This window comes from Podarcis vaucheri (genome assembly GCF_965113315.1).
Source record: "Podarcis vaucheri genome assembly, chromosome: 13".
NCBI classification, from domain to species: Eukaryota; Metazoa; Chordata; class Lepidosauria; order Squamata; family Lacertidae; genus Podarcis; species Podarcis vaucheri.
In genome coordinates this window covers 4,018,117-4,037,663 of record NC_138751.1, presented here as the reverse complement: position 1 = coordinate 4,037,663, position 19,547 = coordinate 4,018,117, and the positions used below count along the sequence as shown (strand labels likewise).

At 50.3% G+C, this 19,547-nt stretch overlaps 1 protein-coding gene across 1 annotated transcript in view; it reads right to left on the bottom strand.

Annotated features, from left to right (window-relative positions):
* NEURL4 (neuralized E3 ubiquitin protein ligase 4) overlaps positions 1–19,547 on the bottom strand; it is a gene marked incomplete at its 5' end in the record, with an annotated part of 79,546 nt that overhangs the window by 51,735 nt on the left and 8,264 nt on the right. The window contains 7 exons of the mRNA XM_082197480.1: positions 1,965–2,146; positions 4,089–4,356; positions 5,231–5,303; positions 5,403–5,491; positions 7,895–8,006; positions 14,177–14,460; positions 17,683–17,748. Of these exons, the coding sequence (XP_082053606.1) occupies positions 1,965–2,146; positions 4,089–4,356; positions 5,231–5,303; positions 5,403–5,491; positions 7,895–8,006; positions 14,177–14,460; positions 17,683–17,748 (1,074 nt within the window). The remainder of the gene's footprint in view (positions 1–1,964; positions 2,147–4,088; positions 4,357–5,230; positions 5,304–5,402; positions 5,492–7,894; positions 8,007–14,176; positions 14,461–17,682; positions 17,749–19,547) is intronic.

Sequence of the window (19,547 nt, the reverse complement as noted above, 5' to 3'; positions counted from 1 at the left end):
AAATCACAACTCCTCTTTTTTTCACTTTGTCCGACGAAATAAATTCTTGTCCCAATTTTTTATTCATAAGCAGTCTCCTGTGGGCTCTAGTTATATGAGTTTCCTGTAAGCAAATCAAGTCCAGTTGTTCTCTGTACAAAATATGGAATACTTGTCGTCTCTTCAAAGGCATGTTCATCCCATTACAATTCCAGCTAAGGAATTGCAGGGCCATCTTGTTATTTTTCTGGTATTCCTCCAACAGCTCCTAATTGTTGTTCCTCCTCTGTTGGTGGTGGAAGGTTCTGTCCAAACGAAAGGTTCAAGATGTCTATTACACTCTTTTGCTCAGCAATTGGGTCTACAGTTCCTTTCTGTAAGTCTTCTTGATTTCTTTGCAGGAACCTGTCTTTATCCTGTATCGTCTTTATTTTCACCTTCTTCCCCCTGTAGTCAAAGGACAGTCCCTGTGGAAATTCCCACCTGAAAAGAATGGTGTTCTTCTTCAACAGGTAAACCAAATCCTTATAAGAAGCTCTCAAGTCCAAAATATGTTTAGGAATATCTTTAAAGATCTGTATCGGTGAGTTCCCAATTTGTAAGGCCTTTTCAAAGTGCAGTCTTAAAATTTTGTCTCTTTCCTCCTTCGATCTCAAGGTAATCAGACAGTCTCTCGGTGCCTTTCTGTTCTGTCTTCTGCCCAGTCTAAATGCTGTTGTGATTTTAAATTCGTCTTCCTCTAAATCTTCCCAGGCATCAGCAAACTCTTTCGTTAAAAAGTCCGTAAGATTGTCTCCTTCGTCCTCTGGAATTGATCGTAATTTCAAATTCCTTTCTTTTCTTTGTAGTTCCCACAATGCCAGAGTTGCATCGTGGTCATAGACCTTCCTGGCAATCGGTTCTAATTTTTCCTGGGTCTCTCCAGCAATAGTTCTGGCTTCCTCCGCAATTTGGCGTGTGGCAGAATTTTCTTGCGTAAGCCTATTTATAGATTCTGTATTCAGGTCAAGTCTTGTTGTTAAATCTGTCAATTTCTGTGAATTCTCTGTCAATTTCTTGGTATTTTCTGCTGTCTGCTTTGTTAGATTCTCCAGAGATTGGTTTATCTTAAGAAGGGCTTGCGATACTGCATCCATGGAGACTGCTGTACCTTTTTCTTGTCCTGTTGTCACTGTAGGGGTTATGCCTGAGATCGAGCCTCTTTTCTTGTGTTGCTGTAGCTGTTGTTGATATTGCCTTGTCTTGGCTCTCGTGCTTATCTCGTCTGCTGGGCCACTCATATCCCAAGGTCGTTTCCCACGAGAGCCTTCTCCTAAAGGAAAATTCCACTGTCCCAAAGCGTAGCAACTTTTAATTTACCCTCTAGAGGGAGCAAATCAAAATGTCCGCAAACAAAGGCAAAGAGTATTTAAAAAGCAAATTTATCAGGAAGCTTCTATATGTATATTGCAACACTTTCCCAATAGGTAGAGTCCCAGCCTTCCCTGATATATTGTGTCCACAGAGTCCCAAAACTTTGTAACAAGTGAACAATAAGACTTCCACTTTGTTATGGCAGATCAAGTTGATGGATTATGCGGAAATGGCAAAAATGACTGGAAGAATCAGAAATCAGGAAGAACAAAATTTTAATAATGGGGAAAATTTATAATTTATCTGAAAAAATCATTGTAAACAGTTAAAAACGCTAGTAGGAGTGGAATAACACTTGGTGAATTTTGGATATAACGGAGATGTAAAAGATTTGGATTATTATAAAATATGCAGGAGGAAAGGACTAACGATAGGACCTACAAAGAGAAGGACGGAAGCCCTGGAGATTCTGGGGAATCTTGTTTCTATATTGTATGTTGATATGTGATTGTAAAATTTTAATTTGAAAAACCCAAATAAATAAATGTACAAAAAAAAAAGAGCAAAAGTTGGAGGTGGTGCTGTTCCCACCACGGCCACTAGGAGGCCCCAGCAGCGAGAGGGCCTCTCACCTGATCGCAGGTTGGTCATGGTGGACGGCAGCTGCAGGTAAGTGGGGTTGTGGGTGGTAACGCCAATCTCGATGGAGCCGGCCCACTTGTCCACCATCTTGTCGATGCGCACCTGGAAGACCTCGCCGTTGCGCAGCGGCCGGTTGCTGAGGACCACGCCGTGGTTGAAATCGTCCGTGGCGCTGGAGGGATGAGAGCGCCGGTAAAGAGCGGCCACAGTTGGAGGGGCTTGTCAAAGATCAGGGCTGAGAGCGGCTGGCTCTGGGGAGCAGCCCTGCTTACAAATACGCCTTGTGCAGGGGTCGGAATACAGTGGTACCTCAGGTTAAGAACTTAATTCGTTCTGGAGGTCCGTTCTTAACCTGAAACTGTTCTTAATCTGACGCACCACTTTAGCTAATGGGGCCTCCTGCTGTCCACCTGGTACGCAGGATGAGACACTCCCTGCCCGCGAACTGTCTCTCCAGAGTGGTGCATGCTCTAGTTATCTGCCGCTTGGACTACTGCAATGCGCTCCACGTGGGGCTACCTTTGAAGGTGACTCGAAAACTACAACTAATCCAGAATGCGGCAGCTAGACTGGGGACTGGGAGCGGCCGCCAAGACCACATAACACCGGTCTTGAAAGACCTAAATTGGCTCCCAGTACGTTTCCGAGCACAATTCAAAGTGTTGGTCCTGACCTTTAAAGCCCTAAACGGCCTCAAAGGCCCAGTATACTTGAAGGAGCGTCTCCATCCTCATCGTTCAGCCCGGACGCTGAGGTCCAACGCCGAGGGCCTTCTGGGGGTTCCCTCATTGCGAGAAGCAAAGCTACAGGGAACCAGGCAGAGGGCCTTCTCGGTGGTGGCGCCTGCCCTGTGGAACGCCCTCCCATCAGATGTCAAAGTGATAAACAACTACCTGACATTCAGAAGACATCTTAAGTTCAGGGAAGTTTTTAATGTGTGATATTTTAGTGTATTTTTGGTTTCTATGGAAGCCGCCCAGAGTGGCTGGGGAAACCCAGCCAGATGGGCGGGGTACAAATAATAAATAATAATAATAATAATAATAATAATAATTATTATTATTATTATTATTATTATTATTATTATTATTATTAATTATTTCTGTTCTCATCCTGAAGCAAAGTTCTTAACCCGAGGTACTATTTCTGGGTTAGCGGAGTCTGTAAACTGAAGCGTCTGTAACCCGAGGTACCACTGTACAGGTCCTTCTGCTTCAAGTACTATCTCCACCAGGGTTTCTACAACTCAGGCCCCCAGCTGTTGTTGGACTACAACTCCCATCACCCTCGACTGTTGGTCCTGCCAGATTGAGGTTGAATCCTGACAAGACAGAAGTACAGCTTTGGGGGAAAGGGGGCGGGCAGGTGTGGAGGACTCCCTGGTCCTGAATGGGGCAACTGTGCCCCTGAAGGACCAGGTGCGCAGCCTGGGAGCCATTCTGGACTCACAGCTGTCCATGGAGGAGCAGGTCAGTTCTGTGTCCAGGGCAGCTGTTTATCAGCTCCATCTGGTGCGCAGGATGAGACCCTCCCCGCCCGCAGACTGTCTCACCAGAGTGGTGCATATTCTGGTTATCTCCCACTTGGACTACTGCCACACGCTCTACGTGGGGCAATTAATCCAGAATGTGGCAGCTAGACTGGTGACTGGGAGTGGCCACCAAGACCACATGACACCGGTCTTGAAAGACCGAAATTGGCTCCCAGGACATTCCCGAGCACAATTCAAAGTGTTGGTGCTGACCGTTAAAGCCCTAAACAGGCCAAGTTACAGGGAACCAGGCAGAGGGCCTTCTCGGTGGTGGCACCCTCCCTGTGGAACGTCCTCCCACCAGATGTCAAGGAAATAAACAACTACCTGACTTTTAGAGGAAATCTGAAGGGAGCCCTGTTTAGGGAAGTTTTTAATGACTGGTGTTTTATCATGTTTTTAATATCCTGTTGGAAGCCGCCCAGAGTGGCTTGTAGTCAAACAACAGCTGGAGGTAGGGCTGGGAGGGACCCCGTCCGTCAAACCTGGAGAAGCAGTCACTGCATTAGAGACACCAGCCGTGTGTCTTGGTGCAAGGCTGCCCCCTCCGTCCCCGGAGGAAGAAGGGCTTCGCGGCACGTACTGGGGACGCAGGGCGGTTCGTCCCTCGTTGATGATGGCGGCCTTCTGCCCGCAATTCGGGTGGAAGAGGAGGCGCTCTGGCTCGGGCTCACTCCCCGTGGCATCGATGGCGCGGCGCCCAACGTCCGGCGAGAGCGCCCTCATGATGGCGTTGTTGCGCCGGAGGCGGTCGCTGTGGTTGTGGTTGTGCACGATGGTGACCTTCACCGCCATGCCGTAGAGGTCCACCACACCATAGACCACGAGTGGGGTGAGGGTGGTCGCCACGCCTGGAAGGAAGCGGGGAGAGAATTGGAGGATGAATGGCAGCTAACAAATTGAGGTTGAATCCTGACAAGACAGAAGGACTGTTTTGGGGGGACAGAGGCGGGCGGGTGTGGGGGACTCCCTGGTCCTGAATGGGGCAACTGTGTCCCCAAAGGACCAGGTGCGCAGCCTGGGAGTCATTCTGGACTCACCACTGTCCATGGAGGCGTAGGTCAATTCTGTGCCCAGGGCAGCTGTCTACCAGCTCCATCTGGTACACAGGATGAGACCCTCCCTGCCCGCAGACTCTCTTGCCAGAGTGGTGCATGCTCTGGTTATCTCCTGCTTGGACTACTGCAATGCACTCTACGTGGGGCTACCTTTGAAGGTGACCCGGAAACTGCAATTAATCCAGAATGCAGCAGCTAGACTGGTGACTGGGAGCGGCCGCCAGGACCACAGAACATCGGTCCTGAGAGATCTGCATTGGCTCCCAGTACGTTTCTGAGCACAATTCAAAGTGTTGGTGCTGACCTTTAAATCCCTAAACGGCTTCGGTCCTGTATACCTGAAGGAGCGTCTCCACCCCCATCGTTCTGCCTGGATACTGAGATCCAGCTCCGAGGGCCTTCCGGCGGTTCCCTCATTGCGAGAAGTGAGGTTACAGGGAACCAGGCAGAGCGCCTTCTGTTGGGAAAGATGGAGGGCGCAAGGAGAAGGGGAGGACGGAGGACGAGATGGTGGGACAGTGTTCTCGAAGCTACCAGCATGAGTTTGACCAAACTGCGGGAGGCAGTGGAAGACAGGAGGGCCTGGCGTGCTCTGGCCCAGGGGGACACGAAGAGGCGGACACGACTAAATGACTAAACAACAACAAAACCTCATGAGCACACCGACCTTGGTCGATGCCGTTGATGTAAAAGTGAAGAGCGTTGTTGGACTTCCTGGTCAAGCCGATGTGGTCTCCTTCCTGCAGAAACAGAGAGGCGATAGAGGGTGGATTTCCGGGGAGAGTGGAAAGGAGCTGAAGTCCCCACAAGGAGCAGGGATGGGGCCACACTCAGCTCACCTGAAGCTCATCCAAGCTGAACTCGCAGTACTCTCGCCGCGTCCCCTTCCCATTGGTCAGGATGCCACAACCACTCATCATGATGGTTCCTGGGTGGGGATGACAAGAGGAAGGACTCAAGAGCCTGATTGGCTGCCGATGGAGCCGGGTACCAACTCATCCCCTCCGAGTCAAATGCAGGTCCCTGGTGCTTCTGCAGCACGAACACCTGTATACCTGAAGGAGCGTCTCCACCCCCATCGTTCAGCCCGGACACTGAGATCCAGCGCCGAGGGCCTTCTGGTGGTTCCCTCATTGCAAGAAGTGAGGTTACAGGGAACCAGGCAGAGGGCCTTCTCGGTGGTGGTGCCCACCCTGTGGAACGCCCTCCCATCAGATGTGAAGGAAATAAGCAGCTATCTTTTCTTTAAAAGACATCTGAAGGCAGCCCTGTTTAGGGAAGCTTTTAATATTTAACGCTGTACTGTTTTTAACACTTGATTGGGAGCCGCCCAGAGTGGCTGGGGAGACTCAGCCAGGTGGGCGGGGTATAAATAATAAATTATTATTATTATAACTAGCAGCGATGAGATCGGCTACCACATCAGATTCAATGTACAGTGGTACCTCGGATTAAGTACTTAATTCATTCTGGAGGTCCGTTTTTAACCTGAAACTGTTCTTAACCTGAAGCACCACTTTAGCCAATGGGGCCTCCCACTGCTGCCGCACCGCTGGAGCACGGTTTCTGTTCTCATCCTGAAGCAAAGTTCTGAACCCGAGGTAATATTTCTGGGTTATCTGAGTCTGTAACCTGAAGCGTCTGTAACCTGAAGCGTATGTAACCCGAGGTACCACTGTATATAAAGACCTTTAGCAACCTGGGACCAGTTTCCCTGTGAAATCGTCATTGCCCCATCTATGCCCACTTGACAGCTTTGATCTGTGGGTGCCACATCAATAGCTGCTTCCCAATCCTCATGATCGTAATAATATTTTCATTATTTACCGTATTTTTCGCTCTATAGGATGCACTTTTTCCCTCCTAAAAAGCAAGGGGAAATGTTGTGTGCGTCCTATGGAGCGAATGCAGGGGGGGAGGCAGGCGGGAAAAGCCCCCAAGAGCCGCACACAAGCTCCGCGGGGCTCTTGCGGGCTTTTCCCCAGGAGGGAGAAGGGACTGACTGGCCGCATCAGTCCCTTCTCCCACCTCGTAGAAAAGCCCACAGGAGCCACGCACCCTTTAAAGAGTGTGCCGCTTCTGTGGGCTTTTGCGAGAGGTGAGGGAATCCCCCCACCTCCCAGAAAAGCCAGGAGAAGCCGTGCAGCCCTTTGAAAGAGTGCGCGGCTTCTGCCGGTTTTGCGGGAGGTGGGGGAATTCCCCCACCTCCCGCAAAAGCAGGGAGAAGGTCTGGGAGAAGCACATAGGCTGCACGCTTCTGTCCCCTTCTCCCCAAACTGTGGGCTTCTGCAGGAGGTTGGGGAATTCCCCCACCTCCCGCAAAAGCAGGAAGAAGGTCTGGGAGAATCGCACAGGCTGCCTGCAGCCTGTCCGCTGCTCCCAGAGCTGGGGGGGGGGGGATTGAAGAATCATATTGTTTTCCTTGATTTCCCCCTCTGAAAACTAGGTGCGCCCTATGGTCAGGTGCGCCCTATGGTGCGAAAAATACGGTATATGCCACCTACCAGACTGGGCTGCCCCCAGCTGCCAACAAAATATTAAAGACACAACAAAACATCAAACATTAAAAAAAAACAACTTCCCAATACAGGGCTGCCTTCATTTGTCTTCTGAAAGAAACGCCAGTCTCCTAGTGAGGAAGCGTCTACACTGCGGAACTCACTGTCTATTGATACTCTTCTCGGCACCTGATAAAAATATTTTTGTTTAGACAAGCCTACAGAAGGCTGTGTGCTTTAATCCGATTTCAAATCAGATTAAATTGCCAATTTCAAATTTCTGGAATGTTTTGAATAGTGAAAACAAACTACAGTGGTGCCCCGCAAGACGAATGCCTCGCAAGACGGAAAACTCGCTAGACGAAAGAGTTTTCCATTTTGGAGGTGCTTCGCAAAACGAATTTCCTATGGGCTTGCTTCGCAAGACGACAATGTATTGCGAGTTCCTGCTGGGTTTTTTTCCTCCCCCCGCCCTTTTTCTAAGCCACTAAGCCGCTTATAAGCTGATCCGATCAGCAGATAAGCCGCTAAAAGCCGCTAAAAGCCGCTAAAAGTGCTAATCCGCTAATCCTTCAATGGGCTTGCTTCGCAAGACGAAAAAACCGCTAGACGAAGAGAATCACAGAACGGATTCTTTTCGTCTTGCGAGGCACCACTGTACTTTTTTGCTGACAATTTTAACATTTTTCTTGCAACCAAACCTTATGGAATTGCTAAAAATAAACAAACTCTCCATGCTGCAGTAGTGCTACAGAAGCCTTGTTAGGAACAGCCAGTTCCTCTCCTGCCCCTCATCTCCCACAAACGCCAACAGAATGAGCGAGGGGGGTTACCTGAACGCAGGTTGGTCATGGTGGCTGGGTACTCCAGGTTGTTAGGATTGTGGGTAGTGACCCCGATTTCAATGGATCCCGACCACTTGTCCACTAGCTTGTCGATTCGGATCTGGAAGAAGCAGCAGAGCCATCAGTCATTTTTCACGCCCAGGGACCTAGTCCTCTTCCCCATCCCTTGCCTGTCTCACCCTGGGACCTGTATCTCTTGTTGGTACTAAAGGGGTAAGAGGTAACAGGTCGCTCTAATCACTGAGCAGCTGTAAGTCATTAAGCATCCAGGAATGTGAGTTAGTTTGTATAAATAGTCAGTTCGCCCGTGTGTTTTCTCTTCTTCTTTTCCCCACCCCTGACCTGACTCGCAGACTCAGTTTGTGGCCATGGGCGTGTTTGCTAATATGAGTTAAGTTTAGAGTAAAGTTTTCTTTATGACGGAGATAAAAGCATGTGTGCTTTATCGCCAGGGTTTTTTCTTTTGTAAATAAAGTGTTTTTTTTAGTTCCAAAGTGTTTGCTCCAGGATTCTTCATTGAAAGGTACTGACTCTCCTGCCTTCTTCAACCGCTGCACGAAATTCTCTGCTGAGATAAGATTTAGGGCGTTGGAAGCGCACTGGACGTTTACTTAACATTAAACTAATTAAAGTTTAATGGACATCTCTCTTGATGCCTTCTGTCCATCTCCTCCCCACTTCAGGCACCTAAATCAGCCTCCCCCTAAACTGCGTCCTTCCAGCTGTTTCGGACAACAGTTCCCATCAGACTCCCGTCCCCGGACAACGTGCAGTTCGACAGCTGCGGTTAAAAATGGCTGGAGCGACTCAGGCTTGGGGAAGGCTTGCTAGACCACAATACCCATCATGCCCGACCACTGGATATGCTGGCAGGGGGGCTGATGGGAGCTGGAGTCTAGCAACATTGAGAGGGACTCCTTCGTTCCGGAGGTCCGTTCTTAACCTGAAACTGTTCTTAACCTGAAGCACCACTTTAGCTCATGGGGCCTGCCGCCGGAGCACAATTTCTGTTCTCATCCTGAAGCAAAGTTCTTAACCTGAAGCACTATTTCTGGGTTAGCGGAGTCTGTAACCTGAAGCGTATGTAATAATAATAATAATAATAAATTTTATTTATATCCCGCCCTCCCCAGCCGAAGCCGGGCTCAGGGCGGCTAACAACAATAAAAATAGTTCAACATTCTAAAACATTCATTATAACATTAATTAAATCAAATTAAAATCAAATTAATGGCAACCATCAAGCAAATTTTTGTGCAGATTGCCAGAGGAGGGGGTCAGGCTGCGCCCTGACAAAAGGCCTGGTGGAACAGCTCTGTCTTGCAGGCCCTGCGGAAGGATGCCAGGTCCTGCAGGGCTCTAGTCTCTTGTGACAGAGCGTTCCACCAGATTGGAACCTGAAGCATATGTAACCCGAGGTACCACTGTAGCCTATTCAACTTTAAAAGCTTAGGTCCAGTCGCAGACGACTCTGGGGTTGCGGCGCTCATCTCGCTTTATTGGCCGAGGGAGCCGGCGTTCAGCTTCCGGGTCATGTGGCCAGCATGACTAAGTCGCTTCTGGCGAACCAGAGCAGCGCATGGAAATGCCGTTTACCTTCCCACCAGAGTGGTACCTATTTATCTGCTTGCACTTTGATGTGCTTTCGAACTGCTAGGTGGGCACTGAGAACTTACGCGCAGTCCAATTGTGTGCGACCGCGTATATGCACAGCGTCGACAAATAAATTGATTTAAACTGCGAAAATAGTGCCAAAAGAGCAGGGAAATGGCTAGCAGTTCTGGGAGCCTTTGCAAAGGCAAAGGGACGCAGAATCAGCTGCCACTGCTCTGGGACAACCAGGGAGGGAGGGAAGGCTCTTGACGCTTTAACGTTAGTGCAGAAGAGGGAAATCTGGACAGTCTAGAGATGGTTTTTTTCCTGGGCAAAAACTGCAATTGCCAGAATTTTCTCTTCGAAGTAACCACCAGCAGGCCTCGTTTTGGAATGGGGTTTGCATGCGCCTCTTCTGTGTCAACAAGAAGAAAACCACAATGCGGCTGCCAGCCGGGCGTGTTCCTGTATTGAGGCGATACAGTGGTGCCCCACAAGACGAACGCCTCGCAAGACGGAAAACCCGTTAGACGAAAGGGTTTTCTGTTTTGGAGGCGCTTCGCAAAACGAATTTCCCTATGGGCTTCCTTTGCAAGACGAAAGCCCATAGGGAAATCTCCGGGACAGCGGGGAAGCGCAGCGCGTCTTCCCCACTGTCCTCGGACCTCCTCCGAAGGCTGGCGGTGGGGCGGAAAGACCTCCTCCCGCCGCCAGCCTTCGGAAGGATGCTCCGAAGCCTGGCGGCGGGAGGAGGGCTCTCTGCCCCACCGCCAGCCTTTGGAAGGCTGCTCCGAAGGCTGGCGGCAGGAGGAGGTCTCTCCGCCCCACCGCCAGCCTTCGGATGGCTGTCCTGAAGACTTGCGGTGGGAGGAGGGTTTTCCTTCCCACCGCCAACATTCAGAATGCTCCTCCGAAGGCTGGCGGTGGGGAGGAAAAACCCTCCTCCCACCGCAAGCCCCGGGAACAGAGGAGAAGCGCTGCGCCCCTTCCCCTCTGTTCCCGTACCTGTCCCGAAGGCTTGCGGTGGGGAGAAAAGCCCTTCTCCGCACCGCCAGCCTGGCAAGCGGTTTCCATAGGAACGCATTGATTGATTTTCAATGCATTCCTATGGGAAACGGTGCTTCGCAAGACGAAAAACTCGCAAGAAGAAAAAACTTGCGGAACGAATTAATTTCGTCTTGCGAGGCACCACTGTACTTCGATAGCTGTTTAGGTAAGAACATATGAACAGGCTTGCTGGATTAGGCCAAAGAGGGCACCCAGCATCCTGTTTTCACAGTGGCCAAGCAGAACCCAAGAGCGACGCTCTCCTTCTGCGGTTTCCAGCAACTGGCATTCAGAAGCATCGCTGTTTCCAACCGTGGTAGCCGAGCAGAGCCATCGTGCCTGGTAGCCCTCAATAGCCCTCTCTGTCATGAATTTGTCACTAAGATCCCTTAATAATAATAATAATAAATTTTTATTTATATCCCGCCCTTTCCGGTTCAAAAACCGGGCTCAGGGCGGCTAACAACAAATTGAAAACACTTAATTATAAAATACAGTATAGAAACATGAATAACAATAAAATTCAAAAATCAGTTTAGGGAAAATAAGCATTAGATAATCCCCAGGACTAGCTGGTTGAATTGGTCCTCTTTGGGCCAGCGAGGAGACCAGGGGAGAATTAGCTGTGGGGTCTCAGAGTGGGTGATCTTCATAAAAAGGGGAGGGGGAGGGAAGGAAGGGGAATAAAAGATCAGGCTGCACTTAAATTAAAGGCCAGGCGGAATAGCTCTGTCTTACAGGCCCGGCAGAAGGTTAAATTCTGAAGGGCCCTGGTTCCTGGGACAGAGCATTCCACCAGGTCGGAGCCACCACTGAGAAGGCCCTGGCCCAGGTCGAGGATAGTCTGACTTCCTTAGGGCTCGGGACTCCTAAACTATGGTTGTTCATGAAATCTTGCTGATTTCATCTGTACCCTCTAACCATGTAGTCTCGGTGAGATCCTTTCTTTGACAGAAACTGAAAGTAAAGATTGATAAAAGCAAAAAAAGAATAGAGGAGCCGCCGCCCTTGCGCTGCTTTTCGGCTAGTAACACCAAATGCAGATGACACCAAACTGGGAGGGGTGGCTAACACCCCAGAGGACAGGATCACACTTCAAAACGACCTTGACACATTAGAGAACTGGGCCAAAACAAACAAGATGAACTTTAACAGGGAGAAATGTAAAGTATTGCACTTGGGGGAAAAAAAATGAGAGACACAAATACAAGATGGGGGACACCTGGCTTGAGAGCAGTACATGTGAAAAGGATCTAGGAGTCTTGGTTGACCACAAACTTGACATGAGCCAACAGTGTGACGCGGCAGCTAAAAAAGCCAATGCAATTCTGGGCTGCATCAATAGGAGTATAGCATCTAGATCAAGGGAAGTAATAGTGCCACTGTATTCTGCTCTGGTCAGACCTCACCTGGAGTACTGTGTCCAGTTCTGGGCACCACAATTCAAGAAGGACACTGACCAACTGGAACGTGTCCAGAGGAGGGCAACCAAAATGGTCAAAGGCCTGGAAACGATGCCTTATGAGGAACGGCTAAGGGAGCTGGGCATGTTTAGCCTGGAGAAGAGGAGGTTAAGGGGGGATATGATAGCCATGTTCCAATATATAAAAGGATGTCACATAGAGGAGGGAGAAAGGTTGTTTTCTGCTGCTCCAGAGAAGCGGACACGGAGCAATGGATCCAAACTACAAGAAAGAAGATTCCACCTAAACATTAGGAAGAACTTCCTGACAGTAAGAGCTGTTTGACAGTGGAATTTGCTGCCAAGGAGTGTGGTGGAGTCTCCTACTTTGGAGGTCTTTAAGCAGAGGCTTGACAACCATATGCCAGGAGTGCTCTGATGGTGTTTCCTGCTTGGCAGGGGGTTGGACTCGATGGCCCTTGTGGTCTCTTCCAACTCTATGATTCTATGATTCTAGGTAAAAGGTAAAGGACGCCTGGACGGTTAAGTCCAGTCAAAGGCGACTCTGGGGTTGCGGCGCTCATCTCGCTTTCAGGTCGAGGGAGCCGGCGTTTGTCCGCAGACAGCTTTCCGGGTCATGTGGCCAGCAGGACTAAACTGCTTCTAGCGCAACGAAACACCGTGACAGAAACCAGAGCGCACGGAAACGCCGTTTACCTTCCTATTTATCTACTTGCACTGGCGTGCTTTCAAACTGCTAGGTTGGCAGGAGCTGGGACAGACCAACGGGAGTTCGGCCCATTACGGGGATTCAAACCTCCAACCTTCTGATCGTCAAGCCCAAGAGGCTCCGTGCTTTAGACCACAGCGCCACCTGTGTCCCTATTTTTTAGCTAGTAATGAACCCCAACCCGCCAAAGGTATTTTACTTTTCGTAAATGGAAGAAAATATGAAAACCTGGAGAAGACTGAGAGGGGATATGATAGGTAAAGGTAAAGGGGACCCCTGACCATTAGGTCCAGTCACGAACAACTCTGCGGTTGCGGCGCTCATCTCGCTTTATTGGCCGAGGGAGCCGGCGTTCAGCTTCCGGATCATGTGGACAGCATGACTAAGCCGCTTCTGGCCAACCAGAGCAGCGCACGGAAACGTCGTTTACCTTCCCACTGGAGTGGTACCTATCTATCTACTCGCACTTTGATGTGCTTTTGAACTGCTAGGTTGGCAGGAGCAGGGACCGAGCAACGGGAGCTCACCCCGTCACAGGGATTCGAACCGCCGACCTTCTGATTGGCAAGTCCTAGGCTCTGTGGTTTAACCTACAGCGCCATCCGTGTCCCAGGGGATATGATAGCCGCCGTCAAATATCTGAAGGGCCATCCCGTGGAAGACGGAGCACGCTTGTTTCCCAGACCAATGAATCCAAATGACAAGAAAGGAGAGTGCAACTAAACTTCAGGAAGTCTCCTCTCCAGGGTTTCTGAGCAATCGAAGACTGCGCCTCCACACAGCCCACCTCTCCTCCGCCCATTTCACGCCTCTTCTGGTTCTGGGAGACATGGGAGGAAGGGAGCTGGTCGCAGCAGGAGGGGGAGACACTCTTCACCGGCCTGACTCACTTCTGCCCCTTGATCTCCCCCTCCTCTCCTGAAGTAATGGGTTTCTGTGCAGTCAGTTTAAAACTGACTTGAACCCCCTCCCCTTTTCTTCTTCGCAGACCCAGTCTGGAAACAGCGCTAGAGTGTGTTCTCAGAGATGGTGACCTCTTGCTCCAAGATAAGAGTAGGAACAGAAAGATCCTTTTATGGTCAGAAGTACAGGAAGGAATATCCTTTTATGGTCAGAAGTATAGGAAAGAATACCCTTTTATGGTTAAGGATACAAGAGCAGGAACAGATGTAATGTCAACCTGCGTACATAGGCTGACGTGGTTGGATTCCTAGGGAAGGAGGGAGAGGGTACCTGCAGGATATATATACTGCATGAAATTTCTCATTTCTTTGGACTTGCTGTGGACTGACCACGCAGGTGCCTTTCTGCTGTTCCGGAGAGCAGAAATAAAGCACTCTTTCTCTGAACCAACCCTCGGTGTCATTTGACTTCCTTCCTCCCGTCCGGGACCAACGCAGAGCCCACCAATCGGTAAAGTCTAATAAGGCTACACTCCCGCTCCAGTTTCTGCCTCCGATTCTGGACTTCTCTCTGCCCCCAATTCTCCCATTCTCACCTCAAACATCTCGTTGTCCCGCAGCGGACGGTTGGTCATGACGACGCCGTTGTTGAATTCGTCCAGCGGGCGCCTTCGCTCGGCCGTCTTGTTGTTGTTGCTGAGCTTGATGAGGGTGCCGCACTTTTCGTGGAAGAGGAGGGCGTCGTTTGAGGTCATGGGGGGGGCTCCGCAGGAGGCAGAGTCCGAGGGCGGGCTGCCCAGGCTGACGTTCAACAGGCTGCCGTTGTAGGCCGACAGGATGGCGTTGCTCACGACCTCCGACAGCTCCATGCTGGAGAACCCTGCAGGCCGGAAGAAGAAGAGTTTGGGTTTGATATCCCGCTTTATCACTACCCGAAGGAGTCTCAAAGCGGCTCACATTCTCCTTTCCCTTCCTCCCCCAAAACAAACACTCTGTGAGGTGAGTGGGGCTGAGAGACTTCAGAGAAGTGTGACTGGCCCAAGGTCACCCAGCAGCTGCAGGTGGAGGAGCAGAGACGCGAACCCGGTTCCCCAGATTACAAGACTACCACTCTTAGCCACTACACCACACTGGCACCGGAGGAGGAGGAGGAAAGCGTTGTTAAGAAGGTTTTTTGTATTTTAAAGATATTTATTGAGATTTTCAAAAAAGTTACCAAATAAAAAAGAAAAAGAAAAAAGAAAAACTACAAAATAAAAATGGTTAAAAACAATTCAGTCTTTCCATCACATATTTTCATTTGCTTATTTCCCGGACCTCCTCACGCCTCCCCTTTCTGTATTCCAATTCAAATTTTTAATTCAGCAAATCCCTCCCCTCTTCAATCATCTTAATCTTCAATTTTAAAATATTATAACATTAAGTTTTTACCTGTTAATAACCATTTTCTCGTAATCTCTTATAACATTACAGCTAAAGACCACTTAGTTGGGACAAGACCCTCTTTGGCACACACTCCAAAATAGCTCGCAATGTCTCCTGTCCCAGGATGCTCAACACATCTACTGGAAGAAAAAGGACCCTGGAATTGCTAAGATCAGTCCGCGGGAAGGTAGCAGGTATTTCTTCATACACAGAGGAAAGGCCACCAAACACTGGGCAGTATCAAACGCCCTTTCTACACCGGGGGTCCCCAACGCATGCCCAATTACAGGGCCTCGTTTTGTTCTCAATGCCAATGGGGCAAAGAGCATAAGGAAAGCTGAATCAGCCCAAAAAGCCAGCATTTATTTATTATTTTATTTTATTTATAGGCATCTGCCCACTTAAAGGTAAAGGTATCCCTGACCATAATTGTAATACTACTAATAATAATAATTATTTATTATTTATATCCCGCCCATCTGGCTGAGTTTCCCCAGCCACTCTGGGCGGCTTCCAACAGAACACTAAAATATAATAACCCATTAAACTTTAAAAGCTTAGGTCCAGTTGTGACCGACTCTGGGGTTGCAGCGCTCATCTCGCTTTATTGGATGAGGGAGCGGCGTACAGTTTCCGGGTCATGTGGCCAGCATGACTAAGCCGCTTCTGGCAAACCAGAGCAGTGCACGGAAACGCCGTTTACCTATTTATCTACTTGCACTTGATGTGCTTTCGAACGGCTAGGTGGGCACTGAGAACTTACGTGACCGCGTACATGCACAGTGTCGATAAATAAATCGATTTGAACTGCGAAAATAGTGCCAAAAGAGCAGGGAAATGGCTAGCAGTCCTGGGAGCCTTTGCAAGGGCAATCCCACGAGCCTTTGCACTGAACTTTTGGGCCTTTTCAAGGGGTTACAGATGGTTAGAGGGCATTTACAGGCTTCTTAGGGCCCCCCCCCCATATGCCATTTTGTGTAGACGCACGGTACCCCGGAGAATAACCCCTGCGGAAGTGGAGAGGTGCCTGTATTAAATGTGTTGTATACCGCCCTTCAAGGGGCGCGGGTGGCGCTCTGGATTAAACCACAGAGCCTAGGGCTTGCCGATCAGAAGGTCGGCGGTTCGAATCCCCGCGACGGAGTAGGCTCCCGTTGCTCGGTCCCTGCTCCTGCCAACCTACTGGTTCGAAAGCACGTCAACCCCAGAGTCGGTCACGACTGGACCTAATGGTCAGGGGTCCCTTTACCTTTTATACCACCCTTCAGCTGTAGATCTCAGAGCAGTTCCTCAAGTCCAGCACCTTGATCTCACAGTGGCCACCCAGACACCCCCACGGGAAACCCACAAGCAGGACCTGAGTGCGAGCTCTCCCCCCTTGTGATTCACAGCAACTGGAACCTAGAGACAAGCTGCCTCCCAAACTGGAGGCAGAGCAGAGTCATCACGGCTAGTAGCCACAGGCAACATTAATTTGTCTACGGCTATTAGCCATCAATATAGGGATGCGGGTGGCGCTGTGGGTTAAACCACAGAGCCTAGGACTTGCCGATCAGAAGGTCGGCAGTTTGAATCCCGCGACGGGGTGAGCTCCCGTTGCTCGGTCCCTGCTCCTGCCAACCTAGCGGTTCGAAAGCACGTAAAGTGCAAGTAGATAGATAGGTACCGCTCCGGAGGGAAGGTAAACATCGTTTCCGTGCGCTGCTCTGGTTCGCCAGAAGCGGCTTAGTCATGCTGGCCACATGACCCGGAAGCTGTATGCCGGCTCCCTCGGCCAGTAAAGCGAGATGAGCGCCACAACCCAAGAGACGGTCACGACTGGACCAATGGTCAGGCGTCCCTTTACCTTTATTAGCCATCAATAGTCCTCTCCTTCTCCGTGACTTTGCCTCATCTTCTTTCAAAGCTGCCCACGTTGGTGGCTGCCGCTGCGTCTTGTGGCGGCGAGTTCCACAGTCTGCTGTGTGAAGCATCTATTCCTTTAGGCCCTCCCAAATCTCCAGGCATGCTGCTGCAGTGGGTGGCACCCAACATGATGGCCTGGGACTCGGGCTCGGCCTCGGAGCCAGAGGAGTCTCAGTCCGCACCGGATCCTTTGCCCCAGGCGGCATCTGAACCTAGTCTGGGGCCTGATTCTGAAGAGCCCCAGTCTGCCCAGGTTCCCCTGCAAGAAGCACCAGCTGGGCCGAGTCAGGGGCCTGATCCTGCCCTGGCTCCAGATGCGGGGATGACCTCGTTGCCTCCAGCTGGGCCATCACTTACTGCTGCTCCACTACCGGTTGGGTCAGGGGAGGCTGAGGCGGCCCCTGGGTCTAGGAACCCAGCAACGTCTCCAGAGCTGCAAAGACTGAGGTCTGAGAGAAGGAGAGACCTAAGTACTCGCAGGAGGAGTACTAGCCTTTGGCCGAGACTGGGAGGTGAGTCGCCGGGGGATCAGGACCGGCCGTTACCCCGACAAAGATAAAAGGCTGCTGGACCCTGCCCCAGGTTGCGGGAGCAACGTTGCTGTTTGCCAGAACCTGCCTGCGATCCTGTGCCTGACCTTGCCTGGTTTCCTGCCTTGGCTCTGTTGGACTGACTCCTTGTGGAACCCTTGGATTTGGGACCGGACCTGGACTGTGTTACTCGGGTGACCCCAGCACACCCAAGTCCTCCAGAGCAGAAAGGAAAGGCTCACCGTTCTCCGACTCCAGGCTGTTGGGAAATTTATCCGGCCGGTTCTGGTTGCAAGGCAGGTCCAGAGCTGCAAAATGAGGGGGAAAGGAGGTGAGGGATTTGACTCAACACCAGCTGCAATGCCCTCTAACTGCAGTGCACAGATCGTTCCGGCATTGCGAGAAGCAAAGCTACAGGGAACCAGACAGAGGGCCTTCTCGGTGGTGGCGCCCGCCCTGTGGAATGCCCTTCCAGCAGATGTCAAGGCGATAAACAACTACCTGACATTCAGAAGACATCTTAAGGCAGCCCTGTTCAGGGAAGTTTTTAACGTGTGATATTGTACTGTATTTTTGGTTTTTATGGAAGCCGCCCAGAGTGGCTGGGGAGGCCCAGCCAGATGGGCGGGGTATAAATAATAAATTATTATTATTATTATTTTCAGATTTGAAAATAAGGGATCAGCAGCCTCAAAACTAAGGGATCAGCAGCCTCACCTGTCCCGGGGACAGTCTACAGGATATCTAACAATCCAGAATAGCAGCGGGAAGCAGCAGAAAACGGCACTGGAATAAGGGAATTTCCCGCAAAAAAAGGAAAGGTTGACAGCTACGTATCAGGGCAACAACAACAGATCGACCCCCATGATTCAGATCACGGCACATCTTTCTGCTCAAAGCAGAGACAGTGGCTACAGCTCCAGGTGGTTCATAGAGCACAACGAGAGCCCTGCCGAATCATGCCAGCGGCCCAGCCAAGTCCAGCCTCCTGTTCTCACAGCGGCCACGCAGATGGCCCAATCGAAACCCTCAAACAGGATTCGAACACAAGATCCACACTCTCCCCTCCTGAGGTTTCCATCAGCTGGTACCCAGAATCACTGCTGCCTCCAAGCATAGACAAATTGGCTAGTAGCCATTGATAACCTAATCCCCCATGAATCTGCCTAATGCAATGCTAATCTAATATTAATCCAATATTACAGGCACTGGGCTGAGTCGCCTTCGCTTCTCATCTTGTCTCACCCTTAAGCAAGCAAGCCCAGCCCCAGGGAAAACAACACAAAGCGAATTCCCCAGCTTCACCGGCTGCGCAGTGACATCTCAGCAAATTCCTCCCAGGATTCATCCGAATCATCAAATTGTAGAGTCAGAAGGGACCCCGAGAGACAGTTTGGATAGTTAGCCTTGGTGAAAACTTGACGTTTTCATCCCCCAAAAAGTTTTTGATTTGAGTTTCCATTGAAATGAGCCTGCATTTTAATGTTTTAATGTTGTATTTTAATCTTGTTTTTTAAGTTGTATCCCAATCAATTTGTTTTTATATCGGGTGTTAGCCGCCCTGAGCCCGGTCTTGGCTGGGGAGGGCGGGGTATAAATATTTTTTTTTATTATCTAGTCCAACCCCCCAACCCCCCGCAATGTGGGAATCTCAGCTAACACATTCATGACACGATGAATCGTTGGGACTACAACTCCCATTGTTGTTGAATAATTGGATGCAACAATTTTTTAAAAAACCAATTACAGTGGTACCCCGCAAGACGAATGCCTCGCAAGACGGAAAACCCGCAAGACGAAAGGGTTTTCTGTTTTGGAGGCGCTTCGCAAGACGAATTTCCCTATGGGCTTGCTTCGCAAGACGAAAGCCCATAGGGAAATCTCCGGGGACCTGTTTTAAATTGCTGGCGGTCAGGAGCAAAGACTTTCGCCCACAGCCGGCCTTCAGAAGAGGTCCTGGACCTCTTCTGAAGGCCGGCGGGGGGCAAAAGTCTTTGCTCCCCCCCGCCTGCCTTCCCGGGACAGCGGAGACTTCTCCGCTGCCCCGGGCGATCTTAAAATGCTGGCGGGCAGGAGCGAAGCATTCGCTGCCGACCCCCAGCATTTT